Source organism: Lithobates pipiens, unplaced genomic scaffold (assembly GCF_037356315.1).
Source record: "Lithobates pipiens isolate NorthernLeopardFrog02 unplaced genomic scaffold, aLitPip1_a1.2 Scaffold_74, whole genome shotgun sequence".
Taxonomy (NCBI): Eukaryota; Metazoa; Chordata; class Amphibia; order Anura; family Ranidae; genus Lithobates; species Lithobates pipiens.
Window position 1 is genome coordinate 315,436 of NW_027507897.1, and position 26,678 is coordinate 342,113.

General features: G+C 42.2%; 1 protein-coding gene across 1 annotated transcript; it reads right to left on the minus strand.

Moving 5' to 3' along the window:
- Positions 1 to 3,838: 3,838 nt before the first annotated feature.
- On the minus strand, positions 3,839 to 21,232 carry LOC143959415 (uncharacterized). Its single transcript, XM_077468057.1, has 4 exons — positions 21,084 to 21,232; positions 19,528 to 20,216; positions 14,753 to 15,061; positions 3,839 to 9,903 (listed from the first exon to the last, which is right to left on the minus strand). The coding sequence occupies exons 2-4, from the start codon at positions 20,210 to 20,212 to the stop codon at positions 9,638 to 9,640; spliced, it is 1,260 nt and encodes a 419-aa protein (XP_077324183.1). The 5' UTR covers positions 20,213 to 20,216; positions 21,084 to 21,232; the 3' UTR covers positions 3,839 to 9,637.
- Positions 21,233 to 26,678: the final 5,446 nt, after the last annotated feature.

Genomic DNA, 26,678 nt, shown 5'->3' on the forward strand with positions numbered 1-26,678 from the left:
AAATCCGATCGTTTGGAACAAGGTGACGTACAAAACGTACGTCAGAACTACGTAGAGGGCAGTAGCCAATAGCTTTCGTCTCCAAATTTTTTCTGAGCATGCGTGGCACTTTGTGCGTCGGAATTCTCTACACATGATCGCAAAAAGTCAGATCGGATTTTGTTGTCGGAAAATTTTGGATCCAGCTCTCAAACTTTTTCTGTCGTAAATTCCGACTGAAAAAGTCCGATAGAGCCCACACACGATCGGATTTTCCGACAAGATAATTCGATCAGATTTTTTCCATCTGAATTTCCGACCGTGTGTTCAGGGCATAAGACTAAGAACTGAGCAATTACATGACCACTGATCACTGAGTTTTCAGTCCACTCTGAGCAGGGAATGGTGACTGACAGTCAACAGCTCTTGGCTCTGCCCTTCTAGCGCTTACTGGAGTTCTAGGCTGGAGTGGCTGGTTCAGGCTGTCAGTGGCGTGCTGAAAGGCTGAGTAAGCTCCCAGTCAGACATCTGGGTGGATCCCGCATTAAAGTCAAGACCCCACCAGAGTCTGGACAGGCTCTGTGAAGGCAGCTCTCGGCTGAATCTGGGTCACAGGAGTGCAGGAATAAGTGTACCCCTGTGACCCAGAAGAGATATATGGCCAAAAAAGCTTTGGCCATACTTGTCTTTTAACTGTATCCGAGGACCATAAACTGAAAATGCTATTTAATTCATTTTTAATATTCAAAGCAAACACCCATCTATGCATGTCTCCATGCTTTATTTTGTTGAGAGCTCACTGTGAAAAACACCCCCATAGCATTTCTAGCTGCAGCCATCTTGAGTAAGGGCAGATGATTCATTTAGCATTTACTGCACTTCCTGGAATCCATCTGTCCTTAGCTCAGTCATACAGGCAGGATGGTGTGCTTAGCTGAGAAAATCTCCTCTCCCCTCCTCCTGAAAACAAAACATGCCCATGAAGACTTCTGGAATGTATGACATCATTTTGGCCAAGGCCAGATACCAGGAAGCAACTAAAGAACTGTAGAAAAAAAAAAGTTTAAAACAAGTAAATATAATATATCCTTATTTATGGTCGAAGCCCTATGGCCGATACGGATATGAACAAATAGACTTAGCATAAGACTTACAACATGAAATAGACCTGAAGTGTGCCCTGGTCTTATGGTCGGTATACCAAAATAAGGGGGCATACCCTAGATTAGAAATGAATATTTGTGAAGAGAAATTAATTTGAGAAATGCCCTGAAAAGGGGATGGGAGGGTGGGTACCGCGCACAGGAAACCGACAAAGACCACAGGCGAGCGGGCTGGTTAAATACCCCCCGGGCTCCTCCCATGAATTCAGGCCACCATACTGGCCTTCCTACATATATTTATTAAGGCTGGTAGCATAAGGATTAAAATAGTTCATGATGATTGAGATAGCTTAGTTCTGCTTTAAAGGAGAAGCGTGGGAATACAAAAAAACAACTAAATACATACTCATCTCCCTTCGACAGCATTGGTCTGATGCCGGGCTGTGAAGGGGACAATAGCGACTGGCTCAGGCTCTCAGTGACGCTGAGAGCCTGGGTCAGCTGCCGTTCAGGCATTTAGGTGGATCCTGAACACAAGTAAAGTTGGCTGCACATTATACAATTTTCTGGTACAATTTTCCATTAGATTTACCAAAACCATATAACATGAGGTCAAACCTAAACACTTTCAAATGGTACAATCAGGCAGGCCCTTGGACTAAATAGTTAAATCTAAAGAAAATTGAACAATAAAAATTGTATAATATGTAGCCAGCTTAAGGTCAAACAGTTTATTGGCTTATTTTGCTCTTTTGGTAGATATGGTGGCCAATTTTAGTCAATGTGACTGCTTGTTCACCTGGGGGACGCCCTTGTAAAATGTCATCCTGCAAGTACATTGAGCTGACAATGGGTAGGTGCCTCTTCTGCATCTCTGTGGCCTCACGACCATCCTGGTTATTACCGCAGGATCATTGGCTCCCTTTCAAAAGGGTTACTATATATGGTGGCCAATTCTAGTCAATGTGACTGTTTGTTCACCCAGGGGACGCCCAAGTAAAATGTCATATTGCAAGTGCATTGAGCTGACAATGGGTGGGTGCCTCTTCTGCATCTGTGGCCTCACGGCCAACCTGGGTATTACCTCAGGATCATTGGCTCCCTTTCAAGGTGTTAGTAGATATGGTGGCCATTTCTAGACCTTGTGACTGCTTGTTCACCCAGGGGACACCCAACTAAATAGTCATCTTGTAAATGTATGCTGATAACAATGGGTAGGTGCCTCTTCTGCATTTCTGTGGCCTCATGACCATCCTGGTTATTACCGCAGGATCATTGGCCCCCTTTCAGGGGTTTACTAGACATGGTGGCCAATTCTAATCAATGTGACTGCTTGTCCACCCAGGCAGGGCCGTTTTTAAGGCAGGGCAAAAGGGGCAGCTGCCCTGGGCCCTGTTATTGTTGTGGGGCCCAAAGCAGCTACTTCATACTTGCCAACTATCCTGGTTAAAATTCCCTCGCCCCTTGAGATTTTAGTCCTGTGCTGTGTCCCAATATCTCAGTGTAAAGTGCTGCTACTAATGCTGCCAAGGTCTGCCCTATTTTTGTGTACAGATGACTCACCTGTAGACCCTGTGTTTACATGTAAAAGTGGCGGCATTACTAAAGTAAATAGCTGTGGCTAGCGGCATTGATATGTAAATAAAGGTATCAGTCATATGTATATCATGCTCCCCTGCAGTAAGGAGATAATGTGCTGTAACCTCTAGCAACCATTCAGTGAGCAATATTACTGTACAGTAATCTCTAGCAACCAATTAACAAGCAGAAGTAATTTGCTGTAACCTCTAGCAACTAATCAGTGACCCGTAATGTGTGCTGTAACCTCTAGCAACCAGTCATTAAGCAGTAATGATATGCTGTAACCACTGGCAACCAATCGCAATTGCTGCCTGATCTGATACGGTAAACTGACTTTAAGTCTAGCTGCTATTTATTGTAAATAGTGACAGCATTCATATGTAAATAGCGACTGCATTCATATGTAAATAGCGGCGGCCGGCGGCATTTATATGTATATCATGCCCCCCTGAGGTCATATCCACAGTAATCTCTAGCAACAAGCAGAAATCATGTGCTGTAACCTCTAGCAACTAACCAGTGAGCTGTAACCTCTAGCAACCAGTCAGTGAGCGGTAATAATACACTGTAACATCTGGCAACTAATTGCAATAGCTGCCTGATCTGATTCAGTAAATTGATTTTGAGTCTAGCTGCTATTTATTGTATGTCTCAGAGCAGGTGGAGAGCAAAACTGCATGGGGAGGGTCCCCAAGAAAAGTTTTGCCCAGGGTCCAATCAATATTAAAGACGGCCCTGCACCCAGGGGAAGCCCAAGTAAAATGTAATCTTGCAAGTGCATTGAGCTGACAATGGGTAGGTGCCTCTTCTGCATCTCTGTGGCCTCACGGCCATCCTAGTTATTACTGCAGGATCACTGGCTCCCTTTCAATGAGTTATTGCCTGTATGTTATTTGCATGAGTTCCTAGTCAATGCACACTGCCGGGGGGAACCCACACCCCTATTTGTATAGTTCCAGTTTTACTAAGACGCCATTAAGGGCATCACAATTAACTAGTTTTCTCAGTAAATCTAAAAATATGTAAATTATTAGGAAACATAAGCTTGCTGTAAAAGGAAATGTGAGCTGTGAGCTGTTCATGTGTGGTGAGCATTATGATTGTGGAAATGAGCATAACCTCATACATAACGCTACAATCATTATTACACAAACACATTACAAAGCACCTTTTTTTGCAAAAAGACTTTATTTTAATAAATAGCTCAGATTAATAAATAAAGACCATTGGTTCCCCAGATAAAATTTAGGGAGCAATGAGGAAAACATAGGGATGGAGGGCATTTTGTTGCTACCTCCTCCATCTTTGGAGGATGCCCAGTTTCACAGTGTAATTAGGGGATTTAACGCCCGAGGTAATTCAGTCTCCAGCACGGAAGATTTAAGACACACAAAACATGGAGGTTGGGCAGAAGTTGGCATTGAAAACACCCCTGGTTTTGGACAGGAATGGGCAAAGGTTGCTACGTTTCTGGCAAATACCTAATTTTTCCTATTATGGAATACTAAAAAAACCAACAAAAAAAAACACAAGTCTGTCACATCCTTATTGCACATGATTATTATGTTGCAAAATGTTTTAAAAAAATAATGTTCGATGTTCAATTTTTTTTTCTTTTTTTTACAAGTAAAAAACCCTGGTATACTTTATTGTTCTTTTTTCCATTTATCGTTCCATGCAGCGTGGTTAAAAAAGGGATTACCTCTGTCATCCTGCAGATTAATGTTGTGTAATTGTGTAATCTCTTCTTCCATGTGAACCTCTGTTGTACTTGGTAATGAAGGTTTATATGATGTAACAGCTCAATGTATAAAATGCAAAAGGCATACAAAAATTGTGTTTAGTATACAGCCGCCTATTAATAGCATACATCTATCTCTATCCCTGTCTGTATATATATTACTCAATTGGTATGCAAAGTATCCACCAATCCCATTTAAAGCTGGATGCCAAACAAACTGCTGAATATACAGTTCAAATGCAAATATGTAAACTGAATTTTTTTTGTTTGCTCTAACCATGCTTGTGATTCTTACACTGCTAACAAATAGAAAAGTCGGAGGCTGAAACCAATTTCTCAGTTACCAATAATGCTGCGTACACATACACACAATCGGACTTTCCGAAAGACTTGGTCCGGCGGACCGGAATCCGTCAGACAATTTGATCGTGTGTGGGCTCCAGCTGACTTTTTTTTCACAAAAGTCCAACGGACCTAGAAATAAAACATTTTTCAAATCGATCCGACAGACTCAAGTCCGACGGACTAAAAAATCGGGAAAACCGTTCGTCTGTGTGCTGGTCCAACGGACCAAATACGACGCAAGGGCAGCTATTGGCTACTGGATATTGAACTTCCTTGTTTAGTCCCGTTTACGTCATCACGTTCAAAACAAACTGACTTTCGAACAGACTTAGTCCGGTCGTTTGTGACCAAGTCTGTTTTGTGCAGAAAGTCTGTCGAAAGTCCGTCGGGAAGACCGTCGGACCTAGCCCGTCTAAGCCATTGTACACACGGTTGGAGATTCCGACAACCAAATCCATCGGATTTTGTGCGAAACTGTTGCATACACACGGTCGGACAAAGTTGTCGGAAAATCCAATCTTTCAGAACGTGATGACGTAATTTCGTTATGATGGGACTACGTTCAGGCTAGTAGCCAATAGCTTTGATGTAGGAATTTGATCTGAGCATGCGTGGCACTTGGTCCGATCGGAATTCTCTACACATGATCGGAGTATGTCCGATCGGAGCAGTTTGTCGGAAAATATTTCCAGCAAGTTGGAAAATTTGGTCCGACGGATATTCCGACGGAAACATTCCGATGCATACCGCACAAAGTCGGAATATCCGACAAACCGCTCCGATCGGACACATTCCGACGGAATCTCTGACCGTGTGTACAAGGGCTAAAAGTCCGTTTGTGTGTACGCAGCATAAGGGATAAATTGGTGTCACATCCCTGTCTACAACATACTTACTGGAAAATGAGGATGCATGTAAGTCATCAACTTTGCTCTCTCTTCATTTTCATCATGTTGCCGTTAAGCACATGTGCATGCAGCGGAGCCTGATTGGCTCTAAGTGCTACCTCTCCCTCTCCCAGTCTGCTGTACAGGGGAAGACAGAGGCTGATATCAAGGCAGTTTGGGGTATACTAGTTATATGTATCCATTTAATAACGTACCTTAAATGGTATTAAACCCCAAAAAAACATAATTGTATTGCAGCTTACCAGTTCTCACATGTGATGGCTCCATTAGTTTTCTATTTTGGTCTTTCTTTATTTAATTTTCACCTAGTGATCCAGTTAGTAAACTAGAAAGCCTCTTCTGCAAATGTATCAGTCATCCCTCTATGAGATAACCCATTTAACACTGACAGGGGTGCTTACAATGATCAGCTTTTATAGATTTGTTTAGTGTATCTAAATCTGCTAGCACTCCCCTCCCCCAGATTAACAATGTTGCTGTCCAAAAGGTGTTTTTATTGCTCCTTCGTCCAGAGTGTAAGCATTCAAACTCAGGCAGTGTGTTACTGGCCAGATCACTGGGTGAAAATAGAGGGAAGAAATTCTAAAAAAAAAAAGAAAACGAATGCAGCCACCACATCTAATGATTCCTAAGCTGCAATATATTACATTTTTGGTTTAATACAGCTTCAGCCCCAGCTCACACTATGAATGGCACAGGAATGTGTAGCACATTCCTGTGCAGTTCACATGAGATTCAGTGTGGTGAAATTGGGGCCCATAATGGGCTCCAATTGCAATGCATCACACCAAAAGTAGTACATGCATTACTTTTGAAAACGCACTGCAACCAGCATTTTGCACCATGTGATCTGGTGCAGGCAACTGCACTGCATTTGCGACCTGCAATTGGGATGTCGTTAACATTGCACTGACACCCACTGCACATTACAAGGACAGTGCAATTTGAACACACCACAATCTAGTGTGAATATAGCCTTAGGAATATACAACTACAATGCATGGTGCTTTCCTTCTGCCTGGGATAAACTTTCAGAACAAATCAGCCCTAAAGCACCCCATTAATTATGCAATTTTCTTTCCTTCCACCACAGGTGGATACAAAAAAAAATGCTTGATTTCCCATCAATACAGTTAGTGTTCATGGGGCAATCTCTACTGTAGCACCTGTCGGCAGAACACAATGATCACTGCTGGCAGCTATAGCAGCCAGCAGTGATTTAATGAAAAAAAATCCAACAGGTTGGATGTACTGCAGTCGATTAATGGATCGACTTCAATACAACCAGCCTGTCCATAGATAGATCAAATCCCGGCCAGTCCCAGCTGAACTGCCTGGGATTCATTCCATCTATGGCTGGTCTTAAGTCAGCCCAGTCATCCATCCAGTTGATACTGCCCATGTAGACTGCCATTATAAGCATTTACTGCTCACACGGGGAGTAAGTACATTCTGGAATAATGAGAACTTGCTGGCTGACAAGAGATAAATTCACACGCTGTTTAGGCTGTCATTTATAGACATGTATAAAAATATACATACACTATATTGTAAAAAGTATTGGAACACTTGCCTTTGCATGCAGATTAACTTTAATGCCATCCCAGTCGTAGTCCATAGGGTTCAATATTGAGTTGGCCCACCCTTTGCAGCTATAACAGCTTCGCCTCTTCTGGGCAGCCTATACAAGGTTTAGGAGTGTGTCTACGGGAATGTTTGACCATTCTTCCAGAAGTGCATTTGTGAGGTCAAGCACTGATGTTGGAGGAGAAGGCCTGGCTCGCAGTTTCTTCTCTAATTCATCCCAAATGTATTCTATCGCATTGAGGTCAGGACTCTGTGCAGGCCAGTCAAGTTCCTCCACCCCAAACTCGCTCATCCATGTCTTTATGGACCTTGCTGTGTGCACTGGTGCACAGTCATGTTGGAACAGGAAGGCGCCATCCCCAAACTGTTCCCACAAAGTTGGGAGCATGAAATTGTCCAAATTGTCTTGGTATGCTGACGTCTTAAGATTTCCCTTGACTGGAACCAAAGGGCCAAACCCAACCCCTAAAAAACAACCCCACACCATAATCCTCCCTTCACCAAATAATTTGGACCAGTGCACATAGCAAGGTACATAAAGACATGGATAAGTTTGGGGTGGAGGAACATGACTGGCTGCACAGTCTTGACCTCGACCCGATAGAACACCTTTGGGATAAATTAGAGTGGTGACTGCAAGCCAGGCCTTGTCCACATCAGTGCCTGACCTCACAAATGCACTTCTGGAAGAATGGTCAAATGTTCCCATAGACAACCCTAAACCTTGTGGACAGCCTTCCAAGAAGAGTTGAAGCTGTTATAGCTGTAAATGGTGGGCCAACTCTATATTGAACCCTACGGACTAAGACTGGGATGCTATTAAATTTCATGTGTGTGTAAAGGCTATTTACTAAAGCTAATACTTTTGGTACTATAGTGTGTATGTTCTCAGTGCATCACTTTGGGGGAGATTGACTGAAACCGGTGCACTCAGAATCTGGTGAAGCTGTGCATGATAGCCAATCAGCGTCTAACTTTAGCTTATTCAATTAGGCTTTGACAATAAAACCTGGAAGCTGTTTGGTTTCTATTCAGAGTTGCATCCGATTTTGCACTATCCAACTTTAGTAAATAACCCTCATTGCCTTTGCTGGTCATGAACCTAGTGCAATACTTCCATCCAGCAGTGTGTATACATATCAGCATTTAATTATGATGTTGCACATAGCAAGGCCATGTTACCATAAAAGAGAACAGAAACATTAGCCATTACCTGCTTGCATGGGCAGATGTGGCTTGGCAATGACTTATGCTGGCCATACACTATACGAAAAATCGTCCGGAATTCGGTCATTTAGACAGTTCATTCATTTTTTGGCCAGTTAATGGGCATAAAATCGATAATCATTGGGACGTTTTTTGAGCCGAAAAAACAAAGGACAAGTTTGGAAATTTTCTGCTGAATGAACGATAAATTGAAAGGTTAATGTGTTTCCCGTTGAACTGTCTGCACTAGGTATATGTAAAAAAACATATAATTAATATGTTATATGTGTAATAAAAACACATTAATTTATGTCCACTGAACGATTTATCAGTCATTACATGATGGCACTATCGATTGCACTTGTTTTTCGAAAATGGGTTTGGCCAATTTTTCATATAGTGCATGGCCAGCATAAATGATCTGGCTAGGTTTGGAGTAGGCGGTAGTAATCTGGTGTGGAAATGCAGACATCCAAACTAGGTTAAGCATGGCTATGGTCAGTGAGTAAACAGAGACAAGCCTTAGTTAACCTAAAGTAATCTGAAAGCATCTAAATAATCTCCACGACAGCAAAAGCACAAAATGCCACTCTTGCACGATATGTGTAATATCGCAGTCCTCTGGGGCATTTGTGGCTAACTTGTTGTTGGACAAATGATGTTCAGCTCTTTCCACAGGTCACCTTAGTTCCTTACTGATCAAAAAGAATATAAAAGTATTATAAAGTATTGATATCTCTGGAACCTAAAACTGCAGGATGTGTCTTTTTTTTTTTTTTGCAAAAGCAATTAGAGAACTGTGACTTATAAATTTGCATCCGAATCACATTATGTGATCATGTTGTCGGCGCACATTTTCTTCCGATAGTACAGTGTCTGTGGGAACTGAGATGTGAGATTGTGAGGCTCCTCTGGGATTGAAGATTGCTGCTGTAGTATTTTACTGTGAATGGGCTGATAGACTACTGGGGTGTGAAGTTGGATTTTCTGCAAACGCAGAGGCTGTGCATCCACTGGGATCTGACTCGGCTTTTCTAAGTGGGCTGCAGGCTGTCAATGATATGTTGCTTTTTTTTTGTAGATTTTGCTTCTTGTTTTAATCATGACTCGTTTTTGTTCCTCGCCATTTTTTCCCCCCATTCCACACCACAGTGTCTCCTTTCTTCTTTTCTGTTCTTTTCTGTTCATCACACATCGCTCTCAACACCACGTAGCCTGGGGACCAAAATTCTTGGGGTAATTCCAGCATTCAGATCAGATTCAAACTCCAAAAGCTGCCCCATAAAATTCAGGTTAGGAGATATAATTGGGCGCTTCCCTTTGACAAACTTGTATGCATCTCCCACAGTCATCAGAGTGTGCTTCATTAAGTAGGCGATGACCACGGTCGCAGATCGAGAGACTCCAGCCTGGCAGTGGATCAGCACTCCTTTTCCTTCCTGCTGAGCCTCTTCTACAAGAGATAAGAAGAGATGATTGAGAAACATCTATAGAATGCATTCTTGTGTGCTGAAAATGCTGACAGGAAGAGAGAGCAGAGAGATGACCTCATTAGTCTGTCGCTGCTCCTATACTGTCCAGTAATAGGCTAGCAAAAAGACAGTAACCTAGCTTTGTTCGTTAACCTGCAGTAAAGAAAATTCAGGTCACCAGATTGGCTTGTAATGTGTGCACAGTCATGTAAATCTTAGGACTAGACAGACAGACATAACAGGAAATACAAATTCTATCACAGGTGAAACAGTTTCCATATATTGATATCGATGGTGTATTTAGCTATTTGCCTAGAGGTAAGCTCTAGAAATAAAATAAAAACACAAAAAGCTTTAGTGTAAAGCTAGCCAAAGAGATCAAATTGTGTCTGGTTTAACAGGGACTGTCTGAATCTCGATCGATCTATAGCTGTTCGGCTCAGGAGAAGTCGATCTAACAATCAGCTTGTCTTGACTGGGACTATTGGAACATTTTCACTTGATCAGTGCATGCAGCCAATTGCTGCAGAGATCATAAGCTTCTCTCCAATGGGACTGTTGGAAGATTCTCATTCGATCAGCACATGCAGCCAATGGCTGAAGCGCTGATCAGTGTATTCTGACAGTTCCTGCTGTCAGACTACAGTAGCACAGCAGGGAGGGTTCCTTCGTCCACCTCAAATGTGTGGATGGGGGAATTGGTTGTTTTTTTTTTTTTTTTATAATAAAAAAAAGGATCCCTCTATGGCCAGTCTAAAGCCTAGTACACGTGGGCCAAATGTCGGCTGGGTCCAATAGAAACCGGCCGACATTTGGCTTGTGTGTACTTCAGCCATTTGGCCGGCTTCTGTCGATGGGGCATGACCGATGGCCAATGGCTGAGAGTGCTGACCATAGTGTTCTAGCGTGGGGGGTCCCCCTGTCAGAACATAATAGCACAGCAGGGTAGATCGCTGTACTAACACTGAAATGTTAGTACAGCGGCTGTCAAGATTTTTTGTGTTCAGCCCTCCTGGGTTGAACGGAAAAAAAAACGAGTAGTGTGTAGTAGGCTTTACCCTGACCCAAAACTGTAGATAATAGTTGAATGCTTGTTCATTTAATATAAAGGCCAGGAGACATTTTCAGCAAGTCAGTGAAGGTGTGACTCCTAAAGTGTATCCAGTCGTCTGAGTATTTCCAAAGCTTATGCTAAGGCAAAATTAAAATAAAAAGACATATTTAGTATTTCTCTGGATGGCATGCACATTTATCTGTTTTTTATCTAAGCATACGGCAAAAACAAAAAAAATAAAAAATTCTGATGTATCATAGTATTATGGTAGTATGCTCCTACCTATAAAAAAAAAAAAAACTCTGCTGAGCATTGTATATACATATAATAGCTAAATAGAATAAATATGTTTAAAACGAAGCGTCTTCTTTCCTGTGATACATATAGTACTTTGTTTCACTAAGTGACGGTTCACACAGGGGCGACTTGTCAAATGACTTAGCCGCCTGACATTCGCGCACCGTTCTGTACTATGGAACCATTCTAATAGCAACGACTAAAGCCGCTCCGGCTTAGAAAAAGGTTCCTGTACTACTTTGGGACGACTTCAGAGCGACTTGCATTGACTTCTATACAGAAATCATTTTTCAAGCAGTCGCTGAAGTCGTGTGCAGATCACCTTGCAAAGTTGCACTACAAGTTGGGCTGCCCCTGTGTGAACCGGCACTTACACATGAAATCGTGGAACAGGAAGCACATGAAGAATGTTTTGTTATTGTCAGATACTTGGATGTCAAATATCTGTTCTCCTATAGCAAAAAAACATATGCTGGGTAAGAAAAATAATGTAGTAGGGTTAATTTAGAAAAAGCAAAGAGGCTCCGTTCACTTTATAGGGGTAGTTGCACTCTGCAAGGGAATTTTTCCCAGAGCTTAGTGAATGTGAAGAAATTTCACTTGGCAAAGAATTCCCAATCATGCAAGGAAAACAGGTACAACTGCATTTTTGCTAGCACATAATTGGATGATGGAAATCAATAGATCTTCACCTTATTCACTAAGCTCTGGGGAAAAGTCCCTTGTAAAGTTAACAGTCTACCAGTAAATCAACCACAGTGCCTTTATTTACATTACAATACTCAACCGTCAAGACTATAAAGAGGCACCTGGTCTATGGATGAGTTGAATGCTTCAGGAAATTATATCGCTAGAGTCTAGACAATAGGAGGGAGCAGTTGGACAAAGCAAAGACGAATGTTCAAAGAGGTGTCTGGGCAAAGGCTGTGTTTTAAAGGAAACCTTTTTCTGATACTTCTTATTCTGGAAATGCTAGTTGCCTTCAATAACATACGCTACTAAGCCAGAACAAGTATGCAATTAAGACTTCTGACTTTTCTAATATGCAAACTTGTTTTAGATAAGTGACTCAGCAAGCATGAAAGCATATCAGCCTGTCAACAAGCATTTTCATAAGGAGGTCAGCTATTGCAGCCCAGATATAGCAGTGGCAGCTAGTGGTATATTTTTTTTGGGGGGGGGGGGGTGGCAAAAAATCCTGCAGCTTCCCCTGCACCTCTTCCTCCTCCTTGCTAGCCAATAGAATCACTTCTCCTCTGAAATCGGGTGTTGGATCTCAGGACGGAGGAGAATCAGGAAGACAATAGCGAATATTCATTTGCTATTGACACACAACAGGGTGGGCTCAGGGTGCAGTGCTCTGTGCCCTGAGCCCACCCTTTTTTTTAAGCCAATTAGAGCCTCAGACTCTAATCACGTGCTTCTAAAAAAAGAAATAAACCCTCATTGGAATCCATGTGTCCGGCTCCCTGCATGTAGATTAGGGGCCGGGCGCATGGATTAGGGGGGCGGCGTATGAACGAGCCGCCACTGATATATAGTATATAAAGAGAAAGAAGACACAGGGGTTGACTTACTAAAATTGTAAAGTGCAAAATATGGTGCAGCTCGGTTTTGTTGTCAAAGCTTATTTGAGTAAGCTGAAGTTATAAGTAAGGATGGGCCAAATGGACCCCTGCATCAGAACTTTCGAACACCGTGAAAATTTGGACCCGAATAACAAACCCCATTAAAGTTAATAGGACTCAAATGTAAAAAATCAAAAGTGCCCATTCTGAAGGCTTATATGCAAGTAATTGGGCATACAATGGTTATAGGGGTCCGGGTCCTGTCCTGGGGGGCATGTATCAATATAAAAAAGTTTGTGAAAAAATAAATTTTTTCCCTGCAAGCTGCCTTTATTTTGCTCAGCAACAGCTGGGGAGTCATTGTGTATAATGAGGCCACAATGTAGTGCACTGAGAACAAGATTAGATATTTTTTGGATACATTCTGGTGTCACTTTGACTTTGGATAGAAGTAACGGGTTTGGAAAAATTGGTCTTTGGTTGTCGGTGCTGCCTTCCCACATAACCCTATAGAGGTACTCTTGATGAAAGCAAGAATTGGCCTTGCTGTAAAAAATTGCAATGATATGCACCTGTCACACAGGTGCTGAAAAATTGGTCTGCATGCTGTGGCTGGATAGCATGGGCAAACTCACTAAACAGAGGAAATGATGCCCTGCCTGAGGACTGACCACCACATCCACTTTTGCCTGCGGACACAATTGTTGCTGGCCTCCTTACAGTGCCAAGGAAACGTATGCCTCTCCTTGTTGTCCTTCCAGGCATTATTGGGAGGGAGGGGGCGGTGCTTATAAGCAAATGTAAATAAGAAGTTGAAATCTGTACATAGATGCACTTTAATTAATGTAAAGAGGTGTTTGGTGCACTTTAATTTGAGTACTCACACTACACAGACACACTCCACGGATACACTATAATATACTGCAATATAATGTGCCAAACGTACAGTGATGCACAGAACTATATGGCGTTAAACTGGCAGTAATGCACGCAAAACGATATGGCGTTAAACAGGCAGTAACGCACAAGGAACTATATGGCATTAAGCTCTCAGTAATACACAAAACTATATGGCGGTAAAATGGCAGTAACGCATACAGAAGTAAATGGCGTTAAACTAGCAGAGACGCAATCAAATAGCCGGTGTTCAAACATCACTACACCGACGCTATCTCAACTGTCCCTACTCTAGCTATACACTAATGTAAAGATTACTGACACGGTCTCACTACACTACACTGAAACTGTATGAGCTGTCCCTGCTCTACACTAATGTGTGTATGAATGACACGGTCTCACTTCACTACAGTGAAACTATCTGAGCTGTCCCTACTCTAGCTGCACACTCTGCAAAACTGAATGATGGTCCTCCTCACTACACTCACACTATCCCTAGACTGACACTAAACTAATATTCTACACTGAAAATTGAAGCAAAATAGCAGAGTATAGCACACTAACTAACTAATAGCCCAGTTCTATCTCTCTCCATGTGTAAATCACACTCAAATGGCTGCTATTGAAAGAATACTTTTATACTGTGGGGCGGGAATGAGCCATGATTGGATAAAGTCATGATGACATGTGCCCTGATTGGCTGAAGCTTTCACTGCTTCAGCCAGTCAGGGCTTGCAATGCATTGTGGTCAGTTCAGGGGGCTGAACAAATGGTCGAACAACCTGTTTGTTTGGCTGTTCGCCAAACGACCGAACCCCGAAAGTTTGGCCTGAACTTATGCTCGGGCTGAACCATTCGCCCATCTCTAGTTAGAAGCTGATTGGCTACCATGCACAGCTGCACCACATTTTGTATAGTTTTAGTAAATCAACCCCACAATGTCAAATTTTCAACCCTCAATGTCAGATAAGGAATTTGCTGACAACTCATTTTTTCTTAGGGCATCTCACTTACCAATAAATTCGAAGGCTTCCTCAAAATATTGACGCAGATCCTGCTTGCTGTTATCAGTGGCTGGTAGTCTCTTGTACCTCAAGGCCCCAGAGTCAGCATGGTACAAAGGCAGATGAGTTGTGATGTTCAACACATGCCCTATATTTAGGGTAATCATGCAGGCTAGGTCTTGGGCATCCTTCTCATTCCCCAGGAACAAAAAAGGCAAGATGAGGCTAAGCTCAGCTTTCTCAAGGTCAGGCGATAGTGGCACAGGAGGAGACACCTCCACTGGCAGAACACAATCATCAGCCGGGGCATCATTCAAAGCTTTAAAAAAAAATATTGTATATTGAGTGCAACAGTCGCAATGCAATTTATTATTTGCATTTAAAGATACTAATTTAATTGAGACAATTATAAAACAATGTGAGGATATAACTGCATCTTATGCATGCTTGGTTTCCTTAGTTTATTTCTAGCAATGTAGATAAACAATTTTCCTTAGCTAGCCTGAAACAGCTAATAGCATAAAAATATTTCTTTCAAGTGACCTTGAAAATCCGTAAAATGCTCAAATAAGTTTCTTAAGCTGTTGAGTTTTTATTACACATATATTTGTGGGTTTCATTTGGTTCTCTTGTATAAAAACAGTTTTTAAATGTAGAGAAATGAGAAATCACAGTGGGAATAATAAATCATAATGGTTGATTTAACTGACTTCATGGCATAACTAGTCTTGTGTTTAGGGAAAACAATTACATCTACATTTAAGGACCATTGCACATTACAAAATTGTTCTTTCTTTTTAGGATGCATGGTACCAACCAGAGCAGGAGTTTCCTGTGCTGTAATTTAGGCAACAAAACGTTTTGGTGTAGAATATGGTTAAAAAAAACAGCACGGGGCAAAGTGAACATTAGGCCAAGTATTCAGGTGATAGTTACTGTAATGCCGCGTACACACGATCAGACTATCCGGCGGACTTAGTCTGGCGGAACAAACCGCCGGACTGTCCGAACGAGCGGACCTGCCCACACACGGGACTTTTTCAGCAGACTAGGTCTGCCGGACTATCCGCTGTACTTTTGAAATGAACGGACTTGCCCACACACACACGGAGAAAAGTCAGTTCATTCTGAGCGTGGCTCCAGGTAGCCACCTGGTATGGAGTTAAAGGGGAAGCCCTACGCCGAAAAAACGGTGTGGGGGTCCTCCCCAGGTCCATATCAGACCCTTATCCGAGCACGCTACCCAGCCGGTCAGGAAAGGGGGTGGGGACGAGCGAGCGCCCCCACTCCAAAGCATCTTGTCCCCATGTTGATGAGGACAAGGGCCTCTTCCCGACAACCCTGGCCGTCCTCTGGGACTGGGACATCATATTGGGCGGGGACATCATCCGGCGATGTCCCTATATAAGTCGCTGCATGCCGCGTGCCTGTCATTGTGACCGGAGACAGCGACGAGGCAACAGCTCAAGAAGAATAGAAGAGAAGAGAAGAACAGAACAGAAGGCAGCGACAGAAGACCGGGCCACCGCTTGTAAAAGAGCTAGAAGAAGGCGCGGTGGCCCGGCAAGAAGAACCGAAGAGGGGGACAAGACCCCCGAAGTCGGAAGAAGAGGGCGGCGAAGAAGAAAGCCGGGCTCCTCCGCTAGTAAAAGAGCTAGCAGAAGATAGCGGAGGAGTCCGGCGAGAAGACCCCCGAAGACGGAAGAAGACCCCCGGAGCTGTGCAATAAACTATTTTAACCCTTATGTGTTGTGTTTTTTTTTACCTTTTTTCACAGGTGAATGGGTAGGGGTACATTGTACCCCATACTCATTCACATAGGGTGAGGGGCCGGTATCCGGGGCCCCCTTATTAAAGGGGGCTCCCGGATTCCGATAAGCCCCCCACCCGCAGACCCCGACAACCAACAGCCAGGGTTGTCGGGAAGAGGCCCTTGTCCTCATCAACATGGGGACAAGGTGCTTTGGGGTAGGGGGCGCGCGCCCCCCTTCCCCAAAGCACCCCCCATGTTGAGGGCACGTGGCCTGGTATGGCTCAGGAGGGAGGCACTCACTCGTTCCCACCCCCTTTCCTGACTGGCTGGGTAGCGTGCTCAGATAAGCGTCTGATATGGACTCAGGGGGGACCCCCACGCCGTTTTTTCGACGTAGGGCTTCCCCTTTAACTCCATACCAGGTGACGGGGCCAGCAGCGCTTCCTTCGCTGGTCCCGGAGCTCAAAATGAGCGGACTTTTCTCCAAGCGGGAAAAGTCCGTTCATTTCAAAAGTACGGCGGACTAGCACACACGGCCGTATTGTCCGCCGCAATGCGAGTCCGGTGGACATATTTGAGTGCAAAACTACTTTCTTAGTCCACCGGACTTTTGGGTAAAAAAAGTCCGCCGGAGCCCACACGCGGGCGGAAAGCCCGCCGGACTTTTCCACCGGATTGTTTGATCGTGTGTACGCGGCTTAAGTATCATTTAATAGTTCCAGTGACAATTACATTTTTGGGAAAAAATAAACCTTTACCGAGAGGAGTATGGAAGCTGCAATTTCTGAAAAGGTAGCTGCCTGTGATGCAAAGATTGTATGGCTACTGTGACTTAAAGGAGAAGTGCGTAAAAACAAAAAAAAATATACACACTCACCTCCCTGCTGCAGCTTCGGTGTGATGCAGCTGTCCCCCAGTGGCTCTAATCCTGAAAACTAAGTGATCACATGGCTGCTGATTGCTCAGTTATCGGTCTGCTCCGAGCAGAGTGGTGACTGTTAGTCACAAATCTCTGTTCTGCCCCTCCAGCAGTCACTGGAGCGCTGTGCTGGGGAGGAGGCAGGTGTGGTGGGCTCGGGGTCTCAGTGGCACATTGTGAAGCTGAGCCAGCTGCTAGGCAGGCTTTTAGGTGGATCCTGACATTATTGTCAGGATCCTTCCAGAGCCTGGAGCGGCGCTGTGACTTCAGCCAACAGCGGGCTTTAGCCTGCTTTGGCCATGCTTCTCTTATAAGTACTTTTTTTAATTACTGACCTGAAACATACATGCATCCAGTGCAGTTAGAGTGTATTCAGAAGCCCTGTTTTGCATACTTTTTGCATACTTTTAGCAGCGGAGAAGATCTCTGTACTAACGTTGTATAGTAGTCCGTTTTTTTTTATTTCAGCCTGCTGGGTTAAACAAGAAAACCAGCAGTGTGTACTAGGCTTTAGGGTAAGAGATTAGGATGTTAAGATTGAGATGGGGGGATTGGGGTTAAGTGTTAAGGAAGCGTTTGTTTATTTTTATATAATAATTTAGAGGATTGTGATAAATTAAGGGCTAAGTTTGTACATTTATTGCTTTGGTTTTATTATTTAGGAGATACATTGTGGTAAGTGTAGGGATAGGGCATGGGTGATTACATTAAAAACTCATGTTTGATCTCTGCACTTAAAAAAAAAATAAAAGATGCATAGTCCCAATTCCAAAGCAATTTAGACTAATGCACAACTTTCAGACTTGTGCTGCATATGCTTTTAGATGCATGATTATGTCTAGCTATAACATCTATAGTCCGTGGACAAGGGTGCTTCTCACGCAGGCACATTTACAACAGGAAAAATGTTATTATAATAGGAATCTGTCTGACCTCACTCCTCAGGGACACATTCATTTTCTCTGCAAGTGCCGTCATACAGACAATTCAGAAATAGCTGCATACTTGAGTCTGTGTGTCACAGAGGAAACATGTTTCTCTAATAAATCACAGTCACGTGCATATCGGCTGCCTTCCTGTTTACATGTTTGTTTTTGATGACCTGTTTTGTTGCGATTAGTACAGTTCATTCCCACTGTATGTTACATCTAGAACAATATAGTCACATTCACTGAGTACATTATGCCATCACTATATCTCAATTATGGCGCCTTTAACGCGTTGCTTTTGTTTTTTTAAGCAAACATGGGCCTTTCACCTGCCCTGTCATAAGCCAAACGTTTCATCATATGAAGGATCTGTTTATATTTCAGTGATTCAATTTTTTTTGTCAGAATCATTTATGCTCCTTCACTCTTGGCTATGAGAACTTTTTGAGAATGTTGAACAAAGCGACACACGTGCATATGTGGTACCTAGAAATTTCACTGATTTATTTTTGTCACTAATTCATGTGTTTTTTTTGTAAAAGTACAACTTTATCAGTAGAGAAAGTCACTATCATTTATAGAACAGCAATTTGTACAAAATTGTATAACCAAATATTTGGCCATTCGTCTGATACATTTTTATTTCAATGGTTGGAAACAGGCTTCTACTTTTTTGCCCCTGAATCTTCACTTGTTTATTTTGTCATCTTCATCTTGTATTAATGCAGTAACTGTAATAACTGCTGGCATGACACAAGCATCTTGATAGGGTACGATACAGTCATGTTTTTTGCAAATGTTGTCCTCAATGTCCACTAGCAGGTCATGTTTTCCATGCTTTTAGGTAAACCTTTTGAAAAACACAAATGGTTAACTTCTTGCTACTTTATCCTACCCACATACACATATCAGGTATAACAAAGCCCTATATTTTCCTACAATTTTGATGGACCATGTCATCCTTTCATTGTGGTCTATTATTAAACTGTTACAGCTTTTGTTATGTGGGACTTTTGAAGGATGGGTAATATTGGTCGGTGAACCATAAATACAAGATAGAAGGAAAAGTTTTATTTTGGGATATATATTATTTGCCACACAGTACACTTTTCTATAAAATAATTTTCTTTCCTTTTTTTTTTTAAAAACATTAGCACATTTTCATTTTAATTCCTGACACTTACCTCTGCCTGTTCCCCCTGAACTCTCTTTGTCCGTTAATGGCTCAAGAAGAAGGTATAGACTCTGAATCCTCTTGTTTGTCCCTTCAATTGGTGACAAAGGTGGTGGTGTTGATGGTGGAGGAGGAGAACGGGGGCGTGCTGGTTCATCTACCTCCAAGCCCTCTAAACCTCTGGGGTCCAGTAGCAGGGGTGACCCCCCAAGCATTCCACCCCTTGTCCGTGACATAATTTTTCGAGCCAACTCATCTGGCCAAATAGCACGTACGCTGTAATCATCATCATCATAGCTCACCCTTGAGCTCCCCATAAATTGTGGATCAAAAGTTACAATAGGGTCACAGCTACAGGATGAACCCACAGATTTTCTTGGAGGACGAAGCAGGCGCCAGCAGCCTTTGCAGCCACATTTTAGAGGGTGAAGTGCCCAACGGAAGCATGAAGGGGAGCGTGTGGATGGTGATGGAGGAGAACCCCTCCGACGAGAACAGGATTCCCGTGGCCAGCGGGGGGGTTGAAGCTGTGGAAGATGTCCAGGTAAAGTGAGGTCAGCATGTGATGGTGCCCGGTGACCAGGCTGCAGGCCTCTGACTTCAGGAGCCATATGTGAATGAGGTGCAACCCGCAAAGGAAGGGAGCGGGGACGAGGCAGGGGAGCAGAACGATCTTCTAGAGGAACAGGGGGCATAATGCTGCAATGAAAAAATATGAATTATCAATTTATACCATGTAATGCAGGAGTCTTAACTACATAATTTTCTTTTAAGAGTAAAATATAATATAGATCATATGCCTAATTTTAACAATGTCTTTTGGGTTACCTAACAAAAACTGAAAAACAATATAGAACATATCTAATGTTCATTTAAAACCTAATTCAAATACTGTAAGTAACAATACCCTGGATCTTTATTACACACATTGCATTACTTCGTGTTTGAGCAAAGAATGTATAGTATCTTAATTTTCTCTGCTGTACATCTGATTTGCTGTGCTGTCTGTTTGCGGTTCTGCAGTGGCTGCCTCTTTCAAACGTGAGCTCCATCGAATACGCAGAGATCACCTTCACATACTGCAGGGATTCTACGACACTGCTGCCTTACAAAACACAATGCACAGGCCATATTCACCAAATACGCCATAGTGCAATAAAAAAAGCCTGATATCCAAAAGTGATGTCACAAACATATTGCATTTAATATTGTAATGACTTGTATAATTTGCATAGGCATGCATATCCCACAAGTATCACAGTATGTAATTGTACCGCTAGGATGCAGTACATCAACTGTAATGTATGATCATGGAACATCAGGATAATAGTGACTACTTAGGATTAGAGAAATTTTAATGCATGCTCAGCAATAATAAATAGTATTAAAAATAGCGCTTGCTTAGAATTAAAAAAACAAGCATGCACAGTAAATGTGTGTATGTATGTATATATATATTTAAAATGATACTTTCTGTATTATTCTTATTTCTTGTAATGTAAAAACATGCAAGAATTGTTAAAATATTATACATTAGTAATTGCATATAATTTCAAACAATTGTACCTTTGTCAGCTGTTCCCCTCCTCAGTTAATACAGATTCCTTAATAGTTGGCCTCATTTGTGCATGACTGACTCCGCAGTGTCAGTGCTTGTGCATGTCCTTTGTGTTTGAGCCTGTTGGCGTGTGTGTATATGTGTGTCTAGTGTGTGCAGAGGGTGACACTGAATGACGACTGCAAGCACCCTCCCTTCCTTACAGGATGACCTCACCATCAGCCAATCAAAATTCGCCCACATTATCCAAACCGACAAACCAGCCCAAGCTAATTACTACCTTACACATTGTGCTGATTACAAGATAATACTATGTCTGACAAAGAGGAGATGAATACTGTTGAGACACAGATTGACAAAAGAAACAGACATTTGTGAAGTTACAAAAGAGATTTTTTCATTGTATATAGAATTATTTTATGCATTCATGCATGATTAACTTACAGAAGAATTAAAATTATTATTCTGATTTATATTACTTTTTTAACTTTATTTTAATAGATTTTTTTTTTTTAATTGTGGATAATGCATTGTACTGGATGTACAAGTGCTCATTCAGATGAATCAAAGCAAATAGAAATTTGCAGAGCGGATAGCACGCCATTTGCTGATTTCAGCAGATTTCCTCTTTCTCAAGGGGATTGTTCTGATAAATGAAGCATCTTCTGCACATGAATGAATCCACACACTGCAATAAAAAACACATATTTGGGATTAAAACACCATCCCCCCATGCAGAGCATAACAAGAATATACCGTTTAAAAATTTTTTTATTTCAATCACGTATGTATGTATACATCTAGATGACAGATATTTTCTTCTTACAAAATAATTTCAATTGTATACATTTAGACATTTTAGAAAACATTTCTACAAATGCACGAAATGTTATTTTTAAAATTTAGAAGTCAGCTATCTTTATATTGACAGTATGTAGTTATATTAATCATATTTTTGCACCCATGAAAACATACAGGATTGTGCACGGGTTATTAGTACTGCTTTTTCTCTATACTTTAAAACACCAGTTTTTTTAAAATGAAGATAGGAAAATCAAAATGCATATTCTTTTAAACACAGCTGTCAATTAAGATATATTAATAATATTTCTGACACACAGCATGGGCATACTAAGATTTACACAGAACAATTGTAGTATTAGCGATCAGCAATTGTAGCGATCCCTAATGCCCCATAATCACGATCTTAAAATCGTACAAAAAATACAGCTTTTTCAAAGCGATCGTGCGTTAATCGGATCATTAAATACACTATTACATCACTTCTGATTTTTTATTCTGGCATACGAGAATTTTCATAACTGTAACCTCTCCATTTTCGATATGGGACTAGCATTGAAAAAAAAAAATGGATGATCTGTCGTTCGATTTTTGGATTGTGTGTACGGCCCATTAGGGTGTGCACTGATATCTAAATAATTATAGGTGCTTGCATACTTAGATTTACACCTTAAACCACAGTCTGTTACTCTTCCCGTGAATGGACATACCACATTTGTGAGACCTTTTGCAGCCTAACCACATAGAGATGCCTAAAATCCAAGGAATGCCTTCAAGCTTTCAAGGGGCATAAATTAGGCATCTAATTTCATGACTACCTATCACATGTTTGAAGGCCCTGGAGTGCCAGGACAGATGAAACATCCACAAAATCATAGTGTTTTAGTAAACAGACACCCCAAGGTATTTTATAAGAGGCATAAAGAATCTTTGGAAGATTTCCTTTTTCTGCCCCAAGTTTTCGGAAAATGCGAAAAAAAAATTAAAGTAGTTGTAAAGCTTTAATTTTTTACCTTAATGCATTCTATGCATTCTTAATGCATTCTAAAAAAAAAAAAACACTGTGAAAACAACAGCAGAAACTATCAGCAATGGAGTTTTACTATTGGGTTCTGATCATTTTTAAATATAAATAATAAATGTAAAGTTTTATAGTCAGAGATCTGGTATGTTAACCAGTGGGAGCCACTGGCTGGTAGGATTGGGGGCAGTATTTGTGTGTCACCAAGGTTTCTTACTTACACATGATTAGGGGAACAAAGGATTGAGTCTGATATGGAAGACTGGCAGCTCTGCTACCAGTCTGGTACTGACCTTGGCCTGGACTTTGATCCTGCTACTGCCAACTGAATCAGTACCTCTGCTGCTTGGCTGTTGCTGACCTCTGCTCGTCCTGAATACAACCTGCATCTGTAGAATTCAGAGCCTTACCTTCTTCAGCTTTTTGCGCTTGATCTGGTCTTAGCATCTTCAGCATTTAGCAGACTCAAGACTGTTTTCTGAACAACCACTGTGTTTGGACCCCATGCAGGTACATATACCACACCTTATCCCGCTATGCTCTGTTACTGCCTCCATAGTGTAAGATTAAGTAAAGTTAATATCTCTCTTCAACTCGACTTCGACCAAAGTATGTGACAATTTTGTTAACAAAGTGCTGGAAGACTGCAGGAGCATTATTAGGTATTCATAGTGACCATCCCTAGTATTCTTCTTTGATGCAAGTTAAATTATAAGCACATCATAGATTAAGTTTAGCCAATACTTGAGTTCCATAGAGGTGATCAACAATGTCCTCAGAAAGGGGCAGCAAGTTGCATTTTTTGAGAGTGATGTCATTAATGCCATTGTAATCAATCCAGAGGCGGAGAGGGCTGTCTTTCTTTTATACAAAGAAGAATCCTTCCTCAGAAGAAGATTTGCTAATAAAGCCCTTTTGTATTGTATGACATGGTCTTGGGAGACAACAAGGTTATACAGTCCATGTCCTCCAAGGGGAGTATAGTTCAGAAATAGGCTGATCGTGCAATCAAAGGGACGATGTGGTGGGAACTGATCTGCATTGCACTTGGAGAAGACATTTTGGTAATCCAGGTAATAAGATAGAAGTAATGAATTTACCTCAAAAATAGCAATTGAAGAGGCTTGGCTAGCAAGTCTTTAGTAAAGCACACTGAATGACAGGAGGACCCTTTAGACCATTAACTTAGAAAAGGACCAATCCAATACTGGGTAGTGTAGTTGGAGCCAGGGAAGGCCTCATTTTCTTAATGAGAAAGAAATGAGAATTGTGGTAAAGCATACCAACGGGCACAGTTTGAGATGAGATGGGCTCACTGGAAAAGATAGTGCCATCTACTGTGGAGTTTCAAAGGGATTGAAGGGAGGCTCGAGAGACCAGGAAAACTTACAGATGAGGTACACAGAAATTGAGTTGCCAGATGCTTCCAAATCTATGAGGGTTTCCAAGGTGACAGTGGACTTGTCAAGGTGCAGCTGCAGTGGAAGTGTTGGCAATTATGAGGAGGGGAGAGAAGAGCAGTCTAGCATTGCTCTGTATAGGCATGCTAGCTGTTGAAATGTTCCCAATGACTGTAGACATTGAGAATAAAGTGTTCTTTTTTGTCCACAGTAAATATCAAGGCCCTTGGGACTGACATTGGAACATTACTTCTTGGGATAGTCGTGAGCAACCAAGTTGCAAAGCCTCCTCTAGGGGAGATGAAATAGGCAAGACCTCTCTTGGGAGCCCTCTTAAAAGTGAATGTCTGTATAACCAGGGTAGCCAGGTCATCAAAAACAGTAGGAATATCACACCTAGTCAGTTCATCTTTAATTCGCTCAGACAAACCCTGCCAAAAGGTGGCTTCATTATTTTAGGCAAGTTAAGCTCTGAGAGTTTGAAACTTCAGTCATTCAGTAATTGATCCTTGGCTGAAGTGTAGAAGGGCACATGCTGCGGTGGAGGCTCGAGAAGGTTCATCAAGCATTGATTGGAAGAGTGACAGAAAAGCAGCAATGTTGTTAGCCACAAGGTTGCCTTTTTTCTCAGAGCAGGGATGCCAAGGTCAAAGCCTTCCCAGAGAGTGGGGAAGTTAAATAGGCCACTTTAGCATGGTGTGTAGGAAACTTCTGTGGCTTCAGCTTAAACACTACACTGATTTCTAAACCTGTAATAACCCTTGGGATCCTTTGAGAAATGTGAAGGAGGAAGTAAGTGAAGTGTGGAGGCCACAAATGTCACAGATGACTGAGCAGGAGGAGGGTATGATTGGCAAGAGGTTTGGTCACTGAGAGCTGATTAAATGTAGAAATGGCATGTCACCTTGACTTGTCTGTTATCCTGAGCATGGAATGTTTGAGACACACGTTAATTCAAATTGGTTGATGACTGAGGTTAATTGGTTCCTGGTCTGAGTGACTGAGGTCTATATCCACTAATAAAAGGACCGTTCAGATGGTGCAGAAGCATATTGGAGGCTGTATGAAGACTAAAGCCGCGTACACACGGGCGGACTGTATGGCCTACTTAGTCAGTCGAAACACATTTCAGCAGACAGTCCGCTCGTGTGTGGGCTTCAGCGGACTTCAGGACGGACTGTCCGTCGGATTGTATGACGGACTAAGTAGGCCATACAGTCCGCCCGTGTGTACGCGGCTTTAGGTAGACTTAGGTGTCATGAGGAGTCACTAGATGGCACAGGATGCACTGGAGTCATTAGATGACACGGTCAAGATGCTCCGGGTTCACTTGGAGTCACATACAGTAGGTGCACAGGGGACCACTGGAGTAAGTTGATGACACAGGATGCCTTTGAGTTGCACTTGGAATCATGGGATCACATAGGAGTCACTAAATGACACAGGGTATGTTGGAGTCACAGGGCTGCACAGAGGTGCGTTGGGAATCACTATAAATCGCAGGGCACCCTGGAGTCACTAAGTGACACCGGGTGCGCTAGAGTTATAGGTTGTATAGGGGTGCAGTGGAGGGGCAGAGATACTGTGGACGCTGATAGCTGATGATGCATGGTGGAAACACACTGGTCTGATGGCAGGCAATGAGGATGCATTGGGAGTCTGAAGAACACTGGGACTCAGGAGGCACAGAGGAGACTGAAGCTGTATCCATGGTATACACTGGGGGCAGGAGGACGAAGGCAAAACTTTAGCAGTGTAGGGTGCTTGGCTTAGGCGTAGCAATGCAGTGCTTGAATTGTAACCCATGTGTCGCTTTGCAATTTAAAGCCGCTGCAATCAAGAGCGCTGTATACTAATTTTCTGCAAAGCACCAGATGAAACCCAGAAGCGCCTGCGGTAATATGCCAAATAGGAGAACCAGCGCTGGATCTCAAAAGAGGTGAGTGCGACAGAACAAGGGTTTGTTTGCTGCATTGCAGAATAAAATTCAGGACAAGTCTGCTCAGTCTCTGCTTTGTGCATGTTTACCATTTCTACTAGCAGCAAATCCTGTCCCCCCCTTACACCACAAACCCACTATCGTAAACCAAATTGGGTAAGCGTCATAAGGACTTTCAAGTCTGTTTTAAGTATATTTCTGTAGCAGTAACAAATAGACATGTGTGATTCGTTTAGTTATGAATCTAAATTCTGACAACATTTCCATTATTTCGGAGATTCGGATGTATCTGAAACAATAGTAACGAATTTCAAATCCCAAAATAAATAACAAAATGAATTATCCGAATTAGGAAAATAATTTAAATTCTAAATGCTTTGAACACATGAGAGCATATACCAGTAATCAATGATTCCAGGTGTGAGCACACCCGGTGGAGGTT